General features: G+C 58.7%; 2 protein-coding genes across 2 annotated transcripts; one reads left to right on the forward strand and one right to left on the reverse strand.

Moving 5' to 3' along the window:
* Nucleotides 1-540: 540 nt before the first annotated feature.
* Nucleotides 541-3,786, reverse strand: CHRNB2 (cholinergic receptor nicotinic beta 2 subunit). The gene is made up of 6 exons (XM_062597723.1): nt 3,744-3,786; nt 2,692-2,837; nt 2,537-2,581; nt 2,351-2,460; nt 1,292-2,249; nt 541-889 (listed from the first exon to the last, which is right to left on the reverse strand). The coding sequence occupies exons 1-6, from the start codon at nt 3,784-3,786 to the stop codon at nt 719-721; spliced, it is 1,473 nt and encodes a 490-aa protein (XP_062453707.1). The 3' UTR covers nt 541-718.
* Nucleotides 3,787-5,595: 1,809 nt separating this feature from the next.
* Nucleotides 5,596-17,519, forward strand: UBE2Q1 (ubiquitin conjugating enzyme E2 Q1). The gene is made up of 13 exons (XM_062597908.1): nt 5,596-6,001; nt 8,047-8,151; nt 8,524-8,628; nt 9,375-9,425; nt 11,701-11,841; nt 12,442-12,526; nt 13,084-13,144; nt 13,682-13,772; nt 13,874-13,932; nt 14,450-14,498; nt 14,791-14,886; nt 15,253-15,319; nt 15,755-17,519. Exons 1-13 carry the CDS (start codon nt 5,714-5,716, stop codon nt 15,784-15,786), a joined length of 1,230 nt encoding a protein of 409 aa, XP_062453892.1. The 5' UTR covers nt 5,596-5,713; the 3' UTR covers nt 15,787-17,519.
* The last annotated feature ends 2,456 nt before the right edge of the window (nt 17,520-19,975 follow it).

The following is a 19,975-nucleotide window of genomic DNA, read 5'->3' on the forward strand; positions in this document are numbered from 1 at the left end:
CCAGCCTCCAGCTGGAGCCGTGCATTTGCTTTTCATTATTATTATTATTTCCATCGTGCAATTTGTCTCATGGCTGTTCTAGGCTCCAGTGAGCCCAGCCTGCAGTGACAGAGGGGCCGGCCAAGCCACTGGAGCTTGGAGTGGCCACCGGTGCTCGGAGCTGCCCGCAGGTGGGACCCAAAAACAGCAGCCGGCCGCCCGGTGCTCTCACCTCGGCGCCTGCCGGGCGGGCGGCCGCCGCTTCGCCAGCGCGGCACTGCCCACCGGGACCCGGTGCTGCCACCGGCTCTGTCCCCACGGAGGAGATGCCTTCGGGGGACGGTGCCGACAGGGACGCGGGAGGCAGCCCGGCGCGTCCCGGCGAGGCCGCGCTCCCTCCCTCGGCGCTTCTGCTCTTTTCTCTTACCGGGACGATTCCTCCCCCGGGCTCTCCGCAGGGAGCCGGAGCCCCGGCTGCGGGGAACAGTGCAGGATTCAATGAAACCAGAGTGACGCAGCCCCCTCCGGTGTGAGCATTTATTGGTTTGCAGCGGCTGCCCGGCGTCGCGGTCCCGGTCCAGCTCGCCCGGGTGGCGCCTCTGACGGCCGGACCCGTCCGCGGCCCCACTGCCGGGGAGGGGGCCAAACCCGGGCCTGGCCCTGGCCCCCCTGGCCCCGCGGGCGGTGCCAGGGCTGGGGCGGTCGTGGTCCGCGGCGGCGGTGCCGGCGGCGGCGGGGGCTACTTGGCGGTGGGGGTGCCCTGGCCCAGCTGCAGCAGGGAGTTGGTGGCGTAGTTCTGGAAGAGCGGCTGCAGGAACATGCCGACGGTGCCGAAGACGCAGACGAAGACGAAGATCCACAGGAAGAGGCGGTCGATGACCATGGCCACGTACTTCCAGTCCTCGCTGACCTGCGTGGGGCCGGGCGGAGGCACGGTCGGTCGGCCGCGGCGCCTCGCCGGCGAGCCCGAGCCGCGAGGTCGGGGCGCTGATGCAACGGCTGCGCCGGCTGCAGGACGCGCCGCCGCCGCCGCCCCTCCGCGCCCTGCGCGCAGCCTGGGTCTCCCTCGGCCGAGCCCGGCGAGCTCGTGTCGCTCGTGAGCCGAGCAGCGGGAGCGAGCCCTGCGCCCGCTGCAGCCCGGCTCTGCTGCAATCCGCAGCCTCGCGGTGCAGCCGCCGCGGGGGCAGCTCTCCCGAGAGCCGCTTCGGGGCTGCGCGGCCGCCGCCGAGCGCGGCTGGCGGCAGGGCTGGAGCTGGCGCGTGGCCGCCGCGCCGCCCGCACCCTCCCTCCCGCCGCGCGCACCCCGACTCACGCTCTGGTCGTCGTCCTCGCTGCGCATGTGGTCGGCGATGAAGCGCACGCCGTCCACCGCCTCCTCCAGCCCGCAGCAGCACTGGGCCGCCGGGGCCGGCGCCTGCCCCTGCCGCTCCCGGTAGCCGTTGAGCCCCTCGGGCTTGGCGGCGCCGGGGTCGGCGTAGCAGGCGCAGGCGCGGGCGCCGGCGCGGAGGAGGAGGCTGGCGGCGGCGCGCTCCTGCGTGTGCCGGCGCTGGCGCAGGCGCTGCCGGGCGCAGTTCTGCCGCGGCTGCTTCATGAAGAGCAGCGCTGGGAGCTTGCGGAGGAAGAGGGTGCGGACCCAGGGCGGCATGGTGTGCGTGGTGGGCGAGCGGTGGTGCACGTTGAGGACGCACACGCTGGTCACGATGGAGAAGGTCACCAGCACCATGGTGAACATGAGGTATTTGCCCACCAGCGGCACGTCCAGCGAGGTGGGCGGCACGATCTTGGAGATGAGCAGCAGGAAGACGGTGAGGGCGAGCAGGACGGAGATGCAGAGCGTCATCTTCTCGCCACAGTCAGAAGGGAGGTAGAAGACGAGGATGGCCAGAGAGGTGATGAGGATGCAGGGGATGATGAGGTTGATGGTGTAGAAGAGCGGCTTGCGCCGGATGATGAAGTCGTAAGTGATGTCCACGTAGGTGGAGTCATCGGGGTTCTCGTTGCGCCGCCCCGGCAGTGCGACGATGTCCCACTCACCGCTGGGTGTGAAGTCGTCCAGGCTGGCCACATCGCTCTTGAGCACCAGGTCAATCTCGGTGCGGTCGTAGGTCCAGGAGCGAAACTTCATGGTGCAGTTCTGCTGGTCGAAGGGGAAGTGCTTCACCTCGATCTTGCATGCGCTCTTGTAGATTGCGGGTGGCAGCCAGAAGATGCTGCCGTCATAGGAGATCACCGCGTTGGAGTAGAAGGAGACCTCGTACATGCCGTCGGCGCTGAGGCGGAGGGGTGCACCGTCAGTGGAGCCCGCTGGGCCCTGCCCCAGCTGCGCAATACCCCGCAAGGCCTGGGGGGCGCGCAGCCCCCCGACACCTACTTGTTGTAGAGCACCACGTCCGGCAGCCAGATGTGCTTGGAGGGCAGACGGACCTTCTTCATGTTGTCGAAGTCCTCGGGCTTCCAGGTGAGGCGGTAATCCTCCCACTCCTGCGGAGAGGCAGGGATGAGGGCGGGCGCCGTGTGGCCCCGGCGCCAGGAGGCAGCGGTGCAGCCGGGGGCTCACCTGAGTCAGCCACACGTTGGTGGTCATGATCTGCTCCCGCTCGTGCTGTGGAGAGAGCAGGAGCCGGTTAGCCGCGGAGGCGGCGCGTGCGGGGCCGGCTGTGTGGACACGGCCTCGGCACGCTTCCCGTGGAAGCAGAGCCCTGGGCAACTCACCACGCTGATGAGCTGGGCCAGCGACACCATCAGCTGCACGGTCACCAGCTCGGAGCCGTTGGTGGCTGGGCGGATCAGCTTGTTGTAGCGGGCCGGGTCCAGCAGGTACTCGACCAGCCGCTCCTCCGTGTCGGTGCCCAGGCTCCCTGGGGCGCCAGGGCAGGATGAGACCCCATGTGCCCCTGGCCCGGGCTCCCCTTGGGGGGGGGGGGCTGCAACCTCCCCAGGCTGCAGCCCTGCACCAGCCCTGTGAGCTCTGCAGGACCTGGGGCAGTGTGAGGGCCATGGGTGCATGCGTGTGCATGTGTGTATACATGCATGTGTGCGCTTGAGTATGCGTGTGTGTGTGTCTGCACATGTGTGTGCATGTGTGCATGTACACGCATGTGTGTGCTTGAGTATGCATGCATGCGTGCATGCATGCAGAGCAGGGCTCTGCTTCCATGTGTGCGTGCATGCATGTACACGTGTGTGCATGTGTGTACATGTGTGTGTGCATGCATGTGCACACAGGTACATGCATGTGCACTCGCGTGTGCACGGGTGTCCCTGCCGGCCCTGCCCTCCCGCAGTCCCAAGGACAGCCCCAGTCCTGGCAGTGCCAAGATCACTGGGAACACCGGGAGCTCCGGCAGCGCTGGGAGCACCGGGAGCGCGGCCGGGCACGGTGGGGCTCGGCCCAGCCCGGCAGGACCGGGGGCAGCGGCGGGGCCGGTCCCTCGGCTGGCGCGGCTGGGGCAGCCACCGGCACCGGCCCGGGGCGAGGGGATCGGACCAGCGGCGGGCAGGTGCTGCGGACCAGCCTGGATGGTGCCTGGGCCAGGCCGGTACCGAGCCGGTACCGGGGGACGCCGGGTGAGTACCGGGCCGGTACGGGGAGCGGGGCCGGTCAGTAGCGGGGGGGAGCCGGGCCGGTACCGGGAGCCTCCCGCCCCCGCAGCGCCGGCGGGTGCCGTGCAACAGGCGCAGCCCCGGGCCCGGCAGCGCCCCCCGCCCCCCCGCGGCGCCGGTGCCGGCGCCGGTGCCGGTGCCCGCCCCCCGGCGGCACTCACGTCTCAGGGCGGCGAGCAGGCAGAGGACGCGGAGCAGCGCCATGGGGGCGGCCCGGTGCCGGTGCCCGTGCCGGTGCCGGTGCCCGGGGCGCTGTCCCCGGTGCTGCCCGCGCTCTCCGCGGTGCTGGAGCCGGCGGCGGCGGCGGCCCGGGCGGGAGGCGGTGCCGGGCGCTGCGCCGGGGCCGCCCCGCTCCGCTCCGCCGCCGTCAGCGCCGCCGTCAGTGCCCCGGCCGCCCCCGCCCCCCCCCCCCGGCCACCGGCACCGGCGGGGCGGGGCAGCGGCAGGAGCGGGGCCGGCGGCAGCCGGGGGGAGCCGGGGCTGCGCGGGGGGTTGGGGGCTCCGGGATGCAGGGGGCTGGGGGCTGCAGAGGGGCTTGGGGGGCTCCGGGGCGGGGTTAGGGGAGCCCGGGGTGCCGGGGGGGGGATGGGGGGGTGCCAGGGCTGCCCAGGGGATTTGGGTCCGGAGGCGCTGGGGGCCCAGGGAACGAGGGCTGCAGAGGGGCCCGGGGGGCGGGGGCGCTGCGGGACAGCCCGGCCGCTCCTGCCGGGGCTCCTCGCCGTGGCGTCCCGGGGCTTCGCCCCCGCGCGGGGTCAATCCGCGGCCGGGCGAAGCGAGGCCGGGAGGGGCTCCGAGGCGGGCAGCGCGGCCGGGGCCGGCGGGGCAAATCCCGGCTGCTTCTGCCCTCGCCGGGGCGGGCGGGGCCCCGAGCTGCCGCAGGGCCCGCGGCCCCCGGGGCAGCTGCCCGGGCCCCCCGCAGGAAGGCCGGCCTGGGAGGCCGGGGGGCACCGGGGACCGTCCCCAGGCGGGCGCGGAGGGCTCCCGCGGGGAAATGTCGGCTCCCCGCGGCCCGCGTGGCGGCAGGACGGGCTCTGCCTCCGCGGCCCGGCCTAGCGGCTCCGCGCCGCCCGCGGCAGCCCTGGCTCCCCGGGCCGCTGCCCGGCGGCGCCTCCTGCCTCGCCGTCGTCCCCGCACAGGGCGCCGTCAGCTCCGCTTTACCGGAGCGCCCAGGGCCGGCGGCACAAGCCGGGTCTCCGGCAGGGCTCGGTCCCCGGGGCCGCGGAGGGCCCCGGCTGTGGGGACCCTCAGGACCCCCAGGCCCCACCCGCGGCGACCCGCAGAGCCCCCAGGCCGAGGCCAGAGGGACCCCCGGGACAGGCCCAACTCCCGGGCCCCGCCGGCCCCGGGCCCTCGGGACCCCCCGGGCCCTGCCGACCCCGCTCCGCTGTGGACCCCCGGGCCCCGCCGGCCCCGGTCCCTCGGGACCCCCCGGGCCCTGCCGGTCCCGCTCCCCTTGGGACCCCCGGGCCCCGCCGGTCCCGGTCCGCTCGGGACCCCCCGGGCCCCGCCGGTCCCGGTCCGCTCGGGACCCCCGGGCCCCGCCGGCCCCGGTCCGCTCGGGACCCCCCGAGTCCTGCCGGCCCCGGTCCCTCGGGACCCCCCCGGGCCCTGCTGGCCCCGCCTGCTCGGGACCCCCAAGGCCCCGCCAGTCCCGCTCCCCCGGGACCCCCCGGTCGCTCGGGACCCCCGGGCTCTGCCCCCCGGCGGCTCCGAGGCCCCCCCGGGCTCTGCCCCCCCCCGTTTCCCCTTCAGGCCCCGCCCCCGCTGTCGAATGGGGGGGGGGGGGGGGGAAGTTCCGGCCTCCCGCCGCCGGAGGCGACCAGGCGCCGGGTCCAGCCCGCCTTCACTTCCGGGGCGCTACAGGATACGTCACTTCCCGCGAGAAACCCACCCCACCCACAATGGCGGCGGCGGCGGCGGCGGGATAAGGGGGAAGGGGGCGGGGCGGGGCGGGGCGGGCGCTTCCGGCGCGGCGCGGCCCCGCCCCCTTCCCCTGGCGACGGGAGGGGTCACTTCCGGAGAGCGGGGCCCGTCCCGGCCGCCATCTTGGGCCGGCTCCGGGGGCTGCGGCGGCGGCGGCGGCGGCGGGGCCCGGAGCCGTTGGCGGCGGAGCGGGTCCCTCCATGGGAAGATGCAGCGGGCGGGGGCGGAGGAGGCGGCGGGGTCGCAGGCGGCGGCGGGGGGGCCCGGGCGGAGCGGGGCCGGGGTGGCGGCGGCCCCCGCCGGGCGGCTCCTGAGGCGGGAGCTGCGGCTGCTCGAGTCCATCTTCCACCGGGGCCACGAGCGGTTCCGCATCAGCAGCGCCTGCCCCGACGAGATCAGCTGCGAGTTCGTGCCGGGAGCCGCCGGGGCCCGCGCCGGCGGCTCGGGCTCCCGGGGGCCGCCGCCGGGGCCCGTCCGCATCCACTGCAACATCACGGTGAGGCCCGGCCCGCTCGGGGCCCCGGGGCCGGGGGGGCGCCCGCGGCGGGCGGTGCCGGGGCGGCGGCGCCGGGCCCGGGGCGCCCCGGGGTCCCCGGCGCCGGGGCTCGGGACGGGGACGGACGGCCCCGATACGCCCTTGGCGCGTCCCCGTTTCCCGTTTAGCCCCTCCGGGAGGGCGGTGCGGGCCGTCCGAGTAGTGGCTGAAGCCGCCCCGCTGCCCTGTGCCCACATCAGGGAAAGCGTCTGATGGCAGAGCAAGACCGGCAGCCGCTACCCTTTAGGCTTCAGCCTCGAGCGCTGGCTGAGGCGTGCACGGAGCCTGGATCGCGGTCGCCTTGTGGCACTGGCTGGGCGGAACAGGTTGCTCCCCAAAACCCCGTTGCCTCCCTAGCTACAGCGAGGGTCTCCGTGCCCCTCGTGCCACGCACAGTTCATGGGGTTTCCTGGGCGGCCTGGACCAGCGCTCCCACCCGGAGGAGGGGCCCCCAGTGCTCCTCTGGGCCGCAGCACTGGTGCCAAGCTCCTCGTTCCATGGAGCAGTGGGGGAATCTCCCCGCGTGAGCATTGGTCATTCTGCATGTTGCCCTGCTGTGTCCTGACAGCATCAGCATCTTCTCCCACTGCTCTGTTTTTCGCAGAGAGGATGGATGCAAAAATGTGTTGAATGCATGGGTGCCACCAGGTCGTGGAGCAGCAGTGGGGTGGCGAGCTGCGGTCCAGAGCAGCCTGCTCACGGATGTGGTGCATGAGTTGGGTCATTGCTCTGTAAACAGGATGTGACTGCAGATATGCTTGATGGGCTGGTGGAGTGGATGCTGTCTTAAATGGAAATGCTTCTAGGATTTCTGAAGTTGGAGGGGAAAGTGACAAGTAGCTGCAGTCCCTGACCAAGGTGAATTCTTAAAGCCTGAGCTTTCCTCTCCTGCAACTCCAGAGGAGATATTCCTGGGTAGATTGTGTTGGATATTTCAAGGCTTGTTATGCTGCTCTGTATCTCAGGAGAGATTATTGCTCCTGGAGTTAATGTTTATAACATTCATGCCCTCTCACCAACCACCCACACATATTCTGTCTCTCTGCCCAGGATCTTTGCGTGTGGCCCAGAATGAGTTGACATTTTTAAAAAACAAACATTTGTTTGGCCTAGTGTGAAACACACAAAGTATGATAGCAAGGATTGCATGTTTCTGGGACTTCTAACTAGTCCTGGGGTGGATTTTGCAGGATCCTGGTTTTGGATCAGTTTGCCAGTGCTGGCATCTCCAGAGTCTTCCGGGATGACCTGTGTGTGTGCAGCCAGCTCAGTGAAGTTAACAGCACGTGTGATGGGATCTGATCTCACAAGGCAGGTTAAAGCTGGTATTGCAGCTTGAGACAAGAAACAGCAGTATCTGGAAAACCCCTAATGCAGAAGTGTACAGCCATGAGATGGGACTGATGTGTTTGGGATTTTCCAGAGGGGTGACTTAGAAGAAAAGTTGACAAAGCTTGTCAGACAGCTTTACTGTGAATAAAAGGCATCGGCTTGGCCCCTCGTGCTGCTTCTGAATAGGTGCTGGATGTGGCCATCAGTGGTAACGCATATGTAATCTCCTCCAACAGCGTTTCTGCTCCAGACCTAGTGACGTGGGAGGCCTGTGTGGCAGCCTGAAATGCCCTTGGTGTTCTGTATTAATTACTTTCTCGTTCTCCAGCCCCACATGCCCAGACAGCTGAAGGGATGATCAAAGTGTTATAACCTCCCTTATTGCGTCCAGTTCCCAGGGGCTGGGGGAGAGAAGCAGCACATAGCTGAGATAGATTAGTGTGGTCAGAGCTTTTGTTTGTTTTGCCCTCCGTCCGGGATTAGTCTAGTGGGTGGAGTGCACTTGCTTGGACGTTGTTCTGCTGATGTGTGCAGTTTGAAGGGATCTGTTTGTGGGAGATACAGGGCTGCAGCTCCCTGTCCTGGTTGGATGCCTGCTCTGCTCCCCTCAGTCTGCGTAGGTGGGACTGAGACAGTTAACAGTGGCTGAAACACCACCTTCTCCTTTCCTCTAGGAGTCTTATCCAGCTGTTCCCCCAATATGGTCTGTGGAGTCAGATGATCCAAACCTGGCAGCTATCCTGGAGAGGCTGGTGGAAGTCAAGAAAGGAAATACGCTGGTGAGGGGGCACTGTATGGGGAAAGGGGAGGGGTGAATAGAGGCTGTTTCTTGAAAGCAAAATTCCTGCTGTGTTTAGGGAACTGCCCGAGGTGGGAGGGTACTTCTGCTGTCGTAAAGGGGCTTGGAAATTTGGAATGAGCAACTCTGACTTGAGTTTACACATGCTCTTACTTGATGCTGGACACGATTTTCCCTTGTGCGCTCACTGGTGCGGGAAGTGGTGCTGTGCAGAAAGGAATGTCTTTTAGGCCTTCACTGAGAGCCTTACTTGTTTGTGGAGGAGAGTGATTACAGTTCTGAGGACAGCTGAAGCTTAGCTTCATATGTGGGATCTCTGTGTTCCTGTGACACTTACCTACTCTCTGAACAGCTTTTGCAGCACCTGAAGCGAATAATCTCAGACCTGTGCAAACTCTACAACCTTCCCCAACATCCAGATGTTGAAATGCTGGACCAGCCTCTGCCGGCAGAACAGGTGAGTAACGTTGGATGAGATTTCCCAAGTTTGCAAAATGAATTCTCAGGTTTTTGCTTTGAAGGCTGAAGCTTCCTAACCGTGTCACCACACATGATGGCACATACAGCATATGAACTAGCAGTGTTCTCACCCTGGTGTGCTATATGTGCCATCTTGTGTGGTGATGTGCCCCTTTCGCTGCATCTAGTGTTGTGCTGAACCTTGGCCAGTATTGCTGGGTTTTCTTCCCATTGAACTTGAGCAATGAGGCATTTATTTTGTCTCCTTGGTAATGACAGCCAGGTCTGTTGTACCCAGCACTGTTGTTTGTGGCCAGCTTGGTGGTCTGTTTTTTGTCTCTCTGGACCTGCGCACGCTAGTTTCTCAGATGTTGCTTCTTTGACTTATCCTGACTACATCTCTGACCTTATTGCTACATTAGTTCTCCTAGTGTAGTTGCCTGTAAAGGGTTTTGGTTTCACCCTGCTTTTAGCTTGATTCTCCCTGTAAATCCCTTTTTAACCTTTCCTCAGAAGCACGTTGGAAGGCAGCAGAGAAATCTAGGGCCCCTCTGCAGTCAGTGGGACACAGGACTGCCAAGTCCTTGGAGCTGCTACTGGTCTATCTAACAGCAGTTTGCAACAAAAGAAAGATGTTACTAGGCACATGCTGCAAGAACCTGGTTGCTCAGCTGACATATGCTCCAGGAGCTCTGCCACAGGAAGCTAATGATGCAATCTGTCTCTATCCTTTTGTCCTCTTAGAGCACACAGGAAGAAGTGTCCTCTGAAGAGGAAGATGAAGAGATGCCAGAGGTAAGAGCCTCTTCACTGTATGAGGAAGTACATTGGACAGCTGAGCACAGGGACTCATAGTCTGTTGCTATGAAATGTCTCATAAAAGGTGCTAAGACACAGAGATCCTATTCGGAAGTAGCTTTTGAAGTCTAAATTTTTGAAGACCCCATTTGGGTCAAAAGCTTGATTGTTTTCATCATTTTTCCTACTGGGGCCGCAGGTGGCAATTGGCCTTGGACACAGGTCAGAGTGATACAAAGCAAAATGCACAGGACTAGCAGTAAGAAGCATTGCCATAGCCTTTGAAGATGTATAAAATGAGCTAAGAGTGGACCTCCTCAGCTAGTTTCTCTCTCAGTTTGTGCTGCTGTTCTCTGGAGTCTGAATTTTACTTGTGAGCGATTTGATTTCCTGCGTGTGCAGAGCTGAGTTGCCATTGCTGGCAGGGAAATCACACTGTGAAAATTTGACTTCTGCAGAGAGGATTAGGCAGGATTGCTCAGTGTGCAAGCAAGATAATTGGCAGGAAAGGTAGAGGCAGCCATACTTCACTGTAGGCTGAGAATATCATGCTGTAAAACCCACAGGCTTTGGTTGTTTGGTTTGTGGTTTAGCGATCTCTAGAAGTGGGTGGAATAATCTTGAATCTCCATGGTGATATTTTGCGATGCACTTCTCCTTGGGCGTGTGAGGCATATGCACCTAGTTAGAAGCACGACAGAACTTGGGGCAGGTCACTTAGCAGCGCACACACAGCAGTTGGGTTTTCAACAAAGTTAATAGCTTGTTAAATCAAGGCCAGTCTTTGCAAGGATCCTCAAAGAAAATGTGGAAGCTTGAACTGATACCACAGATAACCCTGTGTATCTACAAACTTGCTGTTTCATGGCAAATCTGTGATGTGCAAGTCCTCACGTTCCTGTGGGCTGGAAAACAGATCCTTGGGAACAGAGTGGCTACAAGTGATAAGCTGCATATGAGAGAGCAGTATTCCCTCTCATGCCTTCTCCTCATGCCTTGCATTGTTGTACAGCTGACAGAATAGTTTAAAGCAAAGGTTTCTTGTTGTGCAGCTGGATTTGTTGTGCAGTGTCTGAAGAGCAGAACAGCCAAACCCTGCCCTGGTGAGGAGATGCATTATGCAGGTTAATCCACTCGAGGGATTTTCTAGCGGGATCTATTTTCCTGTGCGAAGGTCTAAAAATGTCAAAGCACTTCCCAAAATGCTCATCCAGAATAGCAACAACAAGCCTGGAGAGGTTAAAGTAAACACTTGCTCGGAGGATTTAATACTAGCGTTGGAGCTGTGCGTATCTGTAGCTGTTTGCAGGCAGTTTCCACGTAGCTCAGCCCTGTATGTTGACATGCAGCCTTCCACAGTGACAGTGGGCACTGTGCTGCAGAAAAGATGTCTGCAGTGGCCACTGTATTGCAGTAACTGTTATTTTTGCTGGTTATTAACATCAGCTGTCTTGCATGTGCCAGCCTGATCGATGTTATTGTGGAAGGGATGAGGAGCTGAGCCTCTGACCATGTTAGGGAGAACTTAAGCAGCTTGCTGTGTGGATGGAGAGCTGAAGTGATCTAAGAAGAGCCTGCAGACACACAGTGAAATGTGACATCTCTTTCAGGGAAAACGTCCTGAGCCACTGAATTTTGTGTATGAAAGAATCTCTTCTTTCTGTGCTGGTGACCTGTGTTCTTGTTGAGTATTTGTTCAAAAGGGGGGAATAATACAGCTCAACAATACTGCATCAAGTATCTGTGCTTTGTTGCAGCCCTCCAAAAATGAAGCACAGGGCTGCTTAAGCCATGTGCAGTGTTGAGATGCCCTGCCCCACAGTTGCATGAGGCTCATTGAGGAGTGTATGTAAGATTAATGACTAGTCATAAATAGACGTGAGACTTGGCAGTGAAGAATCCAGTGAAGAAAGAGCTTATATGAGCCCAGTTTAAATCTGGAAAGGGAAATGTGCCTCTTTGCCTGCTGGGTTTGGCACAGGGGGGCTGCAGGGGTCCCATACCTGAAACTTGCTTATAGGACAGAATCTTTCTCGAGCATGCCCAGACAACCTCTCTGTGCTGAAGTCTTGTGTATTCTTTTCCATCCCAATGTTTTTGTCTAGAAGCAAGCCTTGGGATTTCTTTGGGAGGAAAGTTAGCACTAGGAGTGCTACTTGGTTGAGAGACAATTTGGTCCCTACAGTTGCTCAGAGCAGGGAGGATCTTATACCAGCAGATGGGTCTCACACTGAGAGCGGATGTCATACTAGTTCTCTTCTCCCCTTCCCAGGACACTGAGGACTTGGACCACTATGAAATGAAAGAGGAAGAGCCAGCAGATGGAAAAAAGACAGAGGATGAAGGCATTGGGAAGGAAAATCTCGCCATTTTAGAGAAAATAAAAAAGAACCAGAGGCAAGATTACTTAAATGTACGTGTCACCTGGAGGGCCGGAGGGTTGGGGAAGCAGAGGGACCCAAGGGAGTGATGGAGACACCTGCTAGCCCTATATCAAAGGGGCAGTCTCCAGCCAAAGGTACAGCGAAGGCCATCAGGGGCTGGCGTGGCTAATACAGAGAAGGCCGTTAACTGCCCCTATGGCTCATGGAAGTAAGTGCTGGATTCGGGTGAGCCTTGTGCCCCTGAAATATTGGTGCTATGCAGGGCAGTATTCCTGCACCAAGATCTTGATTTCTTCCCTGCTCTCAGGAGCTGGGTTTTGCCTTGGAGATGCCTGGTGTGTTGTGCTTATACTCCTGCTCTGAGACTTTTAGCCAGCCTGTTAGTTCAGAGGACATGGAGGAATCTCTGCTGCAGCTGCACTGCCTGGGGTAGCTTATTTGTTTGGAACAAGGGGACTTGCTGGAGGGTGAAAGGGGAAAACAGAGAAATGGGGGACACAGTAAGGTCTGCTCTGGAGGCCAGGTATTCCGGGACAGGACTTCTAGCTCAGGCTTTAGCCTCACATAGCAATGGCCACCGCGTGGGCAGTGTAACAATGCAATTCTCCCTCCTCCCAAATTCTTCTTAGGGTGCAGTGTCTGGGTCTGTGCAGGCCACTGACCGGCTAATGAAGGAGCTCAGGGATATTTACCGATCACCAAGTTTCAAAGGCGGTAAGTACTTCAAGGATCTTGTGGGAGGGGGCTGATGACCATGCTGTTCTTGCAGGGGTTTTCCTTGTCATGCCGGGTGGTACCTAATGGGCCCCAGAGCTGAATTGTTCTGTTTTGCTTAGCTGTATCATGAGGGAGAAGATCTTAGGCCTTAAGTTGTTGTGGCTCATTCAAGAGTGAGCAAAACTGCCCTGCCTTCTCCATTCCCTGTCAGTACCGGATGGAAGCAAGGAGCATGCTGTGAGCAGGAGGATTTCTAAGACAGAAACTACTTTTTCTGATGCATTTGTCTGTTGCACATGCCATTCTGCTGTATGTATTGGCCTTAGTTGGTAATGTTGCTCCTATTCCTTTTCTGAGCGCTAGGATTCAAGGAGGAGCAGTCAAAATTGCTGCCATCAGGATGGCAGCAGATAAGACCTCCTTTTTTGGGCTGGGCCTATGCCAGTTTGTGCTACAAAGCTAGGAGAATTTGAAATCTGGATGATAGTGCAGACCCCTGGTTGGATTGCTGTTCAGACTCCCCTGTGCTAACGTACCTCTTCTCTGCTTTGCAGGATACTATGCAGTTGAACTAGTGAATGACAGCCTGTACGATTGGAACGTCAAACTCTTGAAGTAGGTGGCACAGCTTTGGAACATGCAACTGTTGTGGATCTTGGTGGTGGGACCAAAACATCCCTGTGAGCAAGGGGGGAAGTGACCAGGGCAGGGGAGCATCTGGCAGAGCTTAGCTTAGCTTTTCTAAGTCTCATGGAGAGCCTGCTTGCTGTCTCCACATCAGAAAGGAGATGATATTTCCAGAGAAATTAGATAATCTTAGGGCTCTGCAAGTCTGTCTGCTGTTCCTAGAGACCTGGAAGAGGTGCATCAGACAAAACCCCGAGATTTCACACCCTCCAGAAACAAGTACTGTCTCTTCCTTGGGCCAGACAGTCTTTATTTTTAAGCTGGCAGCATGCAAAGGGTGTGATGGTCTTCTCTGCAAACCAGGAGCTGACAGCGCATGCTGTCACTGCCCTCTGGGTGTGAACCTGAGGGCCCACGTGCCAGCCAGGTTGTGCAGGTACAGTAGCTCTGGGGCTCATTGGCAGTGTGTGGCTGACTTCATGTGCACAACCTTGTCTCTGACCCTCTGGGGTTTTCCTTTGACAGGGTTGACGAGGATAGCGCTTTGCACAATGATCTCCAGATCCTCAAAGAGAAAGAAGGAACAGATTTCATCCTCCTAAACTTCTCCTTTAAAGTAAGGTTTTCTGTACCTCCCCCTCTTCGAGACTTGCCTGCTTCAGTGAGTCATAAGAGAAGACATTTCTTAATTGCTTTGCTTCCCTTATCTTCTTCCAGGATAACTTTCCTTTTGACCCACCGTTTGTAAGGGTTGTGTCCCCTGTGCTCTCAGGGGGGTAAGTAACTGCTTGCCCGTCTCTGCTCGTCAGGGTCTCTTGCACTGCCTCTTGGTGCAGTTTCAGTATGGCATATTATATCTGCTATAAAGGAGTGACAGTTCCTGAGGTTTGTCTATTGAGGAGTGCTGCGTAGTCCTGTAGTCCTGATAATATGGGTCTGCAATAGCCTGTGAAGTGACTGGCCCATCCCAGTGGAGACAGTGACCCATCTTCCTTGCAATAGTACCTGTTCTGATTGCTGCAGGCAGTGGTGCTTGTGGGAAGGGAATAGGGGTCCAAAGCGTAACCCTGTCGTAGAGATGTGATTGTAGAAGTATTGAAAAATGAAAGTTGCAGAAATCCATGCAGTTGGGCGCTCTCAAGCAGTATAGGCAGGAGTTGTTGGGGGGGGAGGGTTGTTTGTTTATTTTACTGAGATCTCCTCTGGGACTGTGAGGAGATTGCTTATCTGTGGAGCAGAAGATGGGTGAGTCCGTGTCCCTCTAACATAACTTCGCCTGTTCCCTTCCCCAAGGTATGTTCTGGGTGGCGGTGCCATCTGCATGGAGCTGCTTACAAAGCAGGTGGGTATTGAGAGCTGCCCTGTGAAGACGTAGGGCTCCTAAGCTGCCGGTGTGGTCTGGATAGCAGCTGCTGTCTGCTGTGTTTCGTATTCCTGCTGTTCCTGCTGTTTGGGGCCTGCCGGCGGCGGTACCCTGCCCCCGCTGCTGCTTGCATCTCCTCCCCGCAGCTGTAACCCGGCATGGCTCTGTGATGCCTGTGCAGTGCTTGGAACAGCCCTTTCTTTGCTGTTGACGAACGCAGCCCGGGGTAGCGGTTCGCTCTGGCCTCACTGTGTTGACCTCTGTCCTGCAGGGCTGGAGCAGTGCGTACTCCATCGAGTCCGTGATAATGCAGATCAGCGCCACCCTGGTGAAAGGGAAAGCGAGAGTGCAATTTGGAGCCAATAAGGTAGGACCTGGTCTGGGGCAGCTGAGGCAGGGTCTCATCCCTCAGGGCAAGCACAAGCTGCTTTGTGGATCTAAGACAAGGCAAAGCTCTTGGGTGTTTGGGGTTGTGAGAGCCTGACACAAAGATTGTTTCTGAAGTCATGACTGTGCTGTAGTCTAAGGAATTTTTCTTGAGAAGGGCAGGCATCTGGGAACTGCATTTTTGTACCATGTAAGCAAGCTTAGGAAGCAGTTAGTAGAATGGATATGGATGGAGAAACCTACCAGCTCTTTGGCAGCGTACTTTGTGTAGGGAAGGTGTGTGAAATGTCTTGCTTGTTATGTCAGGTTCTAGCTGGACTGACTGTCAACCTGGCTTCCCTTGCAGAATCAGTACAGCCTGACAAGAGCACAGCAGTCCTACAAGTCCCTGGTTCAGATCCATGAGAAAAATGGTAAGGCCTGGGGAGAGGGGACGTCTGTATGTGGTGACCTTTCTTCCTGCTAGTCTGGGACTCCTCTAGAAGAAGCATCCAGACAAGCTACTTGAGTTTTTTCTGCCCTATCTGGAGCAAGATCACACAGAAAATGTTGTTACAGAATCCCTCTGCAGCACCCTGGCCCTGGTGATTGGTGCTCGGGTCCCTCTGGTATAACTGGAGATACTATGTCAGTATTCAGACAATATCAAGAAGTAATGTGGAGAGAGAGGCCCAGTAATCTGGGAGGCCCTCTTGGAGAGGTGGAGACTTTGTACCAGGCCCCTTGGAAGTGGAACACAGCATGTTTGTGCTGCCAGTTTCTGCAGCTTTTCTAGCTGTGTGTTTTTAGGTGCAGCACTTGCATACATGTGCAGCTTTGTCTCTCATGGATCTCCGTTCTTGTTTCAGGCTGGTACACACCGCCCAAGGAAGATGGCTAGCACTGATACTTGGATACTGCAGGACCAATTTGATTATCTTCTGAATGCTGTACTTGGATCTTAAGATGCCTCTTTGGCTTTCTCCCAGGATGTAATAGCTCTGCCTGTTGCAGGACAATAATGGCTGTTATAAACTCTAAAGAAACTGTTTAAGCAGTTGGACTGACCTAAAACACTTGCTGGACCCTTGCTAGCAGGCATTCTTATTAAAACAAACTTTTGAGCCTCTTGTATCGCTGGAAACTTTTGACTCTACTCCAGTCTAGAGCATCCTCCTTACCTATGCTATGGATTTAATTTATTTTCTTATTTCATGTACACTGCTTTTTTTTGTTACAGTGTATGATGGATGTGTATGGAAAATGTATCTTTGGAGAAAAATTACAGTTTGTTAATTTGAAGATGCTGGTCTGACTAATTTTTTCCAAGCTGCTGTCGGGTGCAATTCTACCCTCTGCTGGCAGCAGCATGGAGCAAACCAGTTTGCAGTGGCTTTGCCATGCTACATCTTCAACACTGCATCGGGCTGGTTCAGTTGCGAGGCAGTAAACGGAGTGGAGGGCCTGTGAAGGGGCTGTGTTGGCGGTGGGGGTAAAGGAATAGCCAAAGCCTGCTTGGTGTCAACACTTCTGCGATTTTCATGGACAAGCCAAGTGGGAAAGTCTGGTACAAACTCTCTTGGAAGAAAGAAACCCTTCTTTCCAAGCAACAAAGGAGCAGGGCTTCCAGACTTTTCTCTTTATAAACTGCAGACTTTTACACCTTGGGAAGCAGAGATGGAAAGATCTGTAAGTTACCTGTGCCCTGCTGTGGATGAATGGTTTGTACGTGCATCTAAGGGCTGCCAGCTCTCACCACCAACTGTTCTCTTCAGTGTCCTGTGTTGCTAAGCAGTGAGATAGAGATGAGCAGAGGCTCGATTGTGATAAACCTGGAGCAAGCTGCAGCAGTTTTTGCCTGTCTCACCCTGCTAAATGCGTGGGGTGGGAAAGGCGGGTGAGCAAGCTGAATATGATAGAAGACAAGCCTGTATTTATGCCTCTGCACTGTGGTGCTGGTGAGTTGAGCATGGCAACTGGTTAATTACGATACCAAGCAGTGTCCTGTAGCTCTTGACTCCATTTCATTAAAGTGGGATCTCCTTCGCTGGCACAACCCTGTGCACTCAGCTATGCGAGATCAGCCCTTGGCTCAGTACCTGCAGTGCCGTACTATAAACGACAGCTACTGAATGAAGGTGGGCACCAGGCTCGGGCCGGGAGCACTGCGTGTAAACCGCAGCTCCGTGCTGCGCAGAGGCCGGTCTTGCTCAGAAGGGCTTAGTGCCTGTGCTGCCTCTTACTGTCTTCTGGGAGCTTCCTGACCTGCAATATCAGACTGGAGCAAGTGGCACCAGTTCTGTAGATTTTATTTATTATTTCCTCATGAATCTTGTGCTATCTTTCCGAGCCTGCTGTTCCCGCTCTGCTCAGCGATACAGGGCTAAGCTGCAGCAGTTAATGGAAAGCCTTTGTACAGAGGGCTCCAGTCATGCCCTACTGCTCAGGTCCTGTTCCTTGCTTGCATCTCACCAACCCTGTATTTAGGTTGCTGGAAAGAGATTTTGGTTCCATGGTTGCTCTAACTTTTGGTGTAAAGTCCTAGGCTGTAGGGCATAGCTGACTCACTCAGTGTCAAATCCAGCTATCAGTATTAATTCATTGTATTTAAATAAAAGTTATTAGAAAATCAAAGGGACTCAGAAGAAGTCCATTATCTTATCCAGCAGCTGTTCTGCTCATTACGCTTTGCCCTGCTTCAAGCCTTGGAATAAAAACAAGCTATATGCGAGGGGATTACTGATAGCTTTTCAGTGCTTGCTTCAGGGGAGGCTTCTGCCTCTAAGACCATTTCAGGGTCTTGCTGAAGGACTGGGGAAGTCAGGGCTGCTCCTGGGTTTGTCATACACATAAGGGAGCAGCTTTCCTGTGCCCCGGACCAGAGCGAGCCGGGGGCTGCCGTGTGGGGCTCCAGCTCCTGGCCCTGTGCCGGGCTGGTGGAGGCGGAGGTGTCCTCGCCCTCTCCTGGCTCCCTTCGCGCCCTCTGTCAGAAGCACCAGCTGTGCAGGGGTGTTAAGTCTGTTTGATGAAGGCTGGATGAACCCACTGCCCAGCTTTGCGGCATTGCTGTCCCTCTAGGTCCAGGCTATTTGCTCACATGGGGGATGTCTGAGCTGAACCTTCCTTACTGCTCTGGCACTTAGGGTTTATTTTCCTTCTCAAATTGGTCTGGGTAGCTTACAGCAGCACTCACTCCCAGGTCCTAGCTACTTTCCCAACAGGCCTGACTGGATTCGGGGGCTTGGGGATGTCTTGTGTTAGGCAGGAGAATGGCACAACAGTACCAGAAGTATTATTTGAATGCAACTTTCCTTGCTTCTGCCGTTTTTCTATTCAGAAGACAGCCGAAGGACACGAGGGCTTCTCAGCAGCCTGCATTCCCATTTAAATTCTGCCCCAGCCTCCCCTCCGAGTAGATCAGTAACTTCAGGGACGGGGCTGGCAGGGCTTTCTGGTTCTGAATAATGCACCCGGGCAAGATTAAACATTAACTGAGGGCTGCAGGTGCTAAGGCCTCCGGCGGGAGATGTTACCCCGAGAGCAGCGGCTCTGTAGACGAGTCTAAATGTTGAACCCCGATGTGGGAGCGTTGCCACCCGACAGCAGCCCCAGCTGCACGGTGTCCCCTCCTGCTCCCCTTCCTTCGGCACACCGCGTTTCCCCGGCCAGAGACGTGCGCGCAGGCCAGCGCTTGTCTCACCCCGGCGCGGGAGTGCGTGTCCCCCCCAGGACCCCCTGCGCCCCACAGGCGGCTCGGGGACATTTCTGCTCCTCGGCTGGGCGGCGAACACGAGGCGGCGAGGCTGGAAGCACGGCAGGAACAGCACGAGCTGGAGTCTGGCACTCGTCCGCCTCACGCTGCTGCGTGTCCCGTCTGTTCTCGCGTACCGAGCGGGAGGATCCACCTCGCTCCAGAGACGGGTTCAGCGCTCGTCACCACCGCGCTGGCTTTGCAGTTGTCTTGTTTTGCCTTCTCGGGAAACGAGCCCTCGGCACCATCTGTTACCTCCGTCGGAAAAGTTCCTACCACCTTCCCCTTCAGGATCTGGCAGAAGATAGGGCTGCAGCAGAGACTTTCTAAAAAAGAAGCTGCTTGGCTTTGGTGCTGAGGAGCACGGGCTGCAGGCAGCTGGTCGCAGCATCCCCAAGGCGGTGCTGAGGGCCGGTGTCCTTGGGGCCACGTCCGCTCAGCCACGGATCTTGGCGATGAGGAGGCTCCCCAAGCCCTCCGCTCCCCCCCCCCCGGCTTGCTCGGTTTTTCTGCTGTTGTGCCCTCCCCCGTGGGGGATTTAAATCTGGTGCGAGGCCAAGGCGAGAACAGGAACCAGTAGCTTTTCCCCTAGTCTAGTTCATAACCTTCCCAGTGGGGCCCCGGAGTTTTACTTGGCCCGGAGCAAGCGGAGCCGCCGTGAGCCGCGATCCCGCCACGCGCGCTGAGCACGAGCTGCTCCGAGGAACAGGCGCTTGAGGCTGGCAGCTCTGCCCAGCCGCAGCACGCGCCGGCAGCGGGCCTAGAGCCGCTGGGGCTGGCGCGGGGCAGCTGCAGATTAAGTGGTTCTTCCTGCTTTAATTTAGCCTTGACCCACCAGCAGTTTGCAGCTGCGGTCAGGCAGTTTCCAAGCAAGAGAGCCGCGAGGCCGGCCCGCCGCGCTCAGCCCGGCTCCCCCGGCCGTCGGGGGGCAAGTTGAGGAAGCAAAGAGCAGCCAGCGCCGTGGGAGCCGCTTCGGGCGCCAGCCTAGGTGCGGCGCCTCGCGACCACAAGTCGCATCCTGTGGAGCAGCGCCGAGGTGGAAATCACCGCCACTTCCTAAGCCACCGCTGCAACTGCGCCGTGGAGGGCCGGGGGCCGCCAGCCGTGCCCCCCCCCCACACTAGTCGTGCCCCCTCCCCGGATGCTTCCAGCGCCTCCTCGGCCTGGAGCCCTGCTCCAGCTTCAGGACCCGTCCTGGCCCCAGCCCCACACTCACCCCACCAAGAGGCAGCGGTTCCTGTGGGCCGGTCCCCGGAGCCTGATCATGTCCCGCCACGAGCCAGCCCAGGCCGGGGGGCTGCTGAGCACCTTTAGCTGCAACCTCCTCTCCCCACCCCCA

This window comes from Rhea pennata, chromosome 31, assembly GCF_028389875.1.
Source record: "Rhea pennata isolate bPtePen1 chromosome 31, bPtePen1.pri, whole genome shotgun sequence".
NCBI lineage: Eukaryota > Metazoa > Chordata > Aves > Rheiformes > Rheidae > Rhea > Rhea pennata.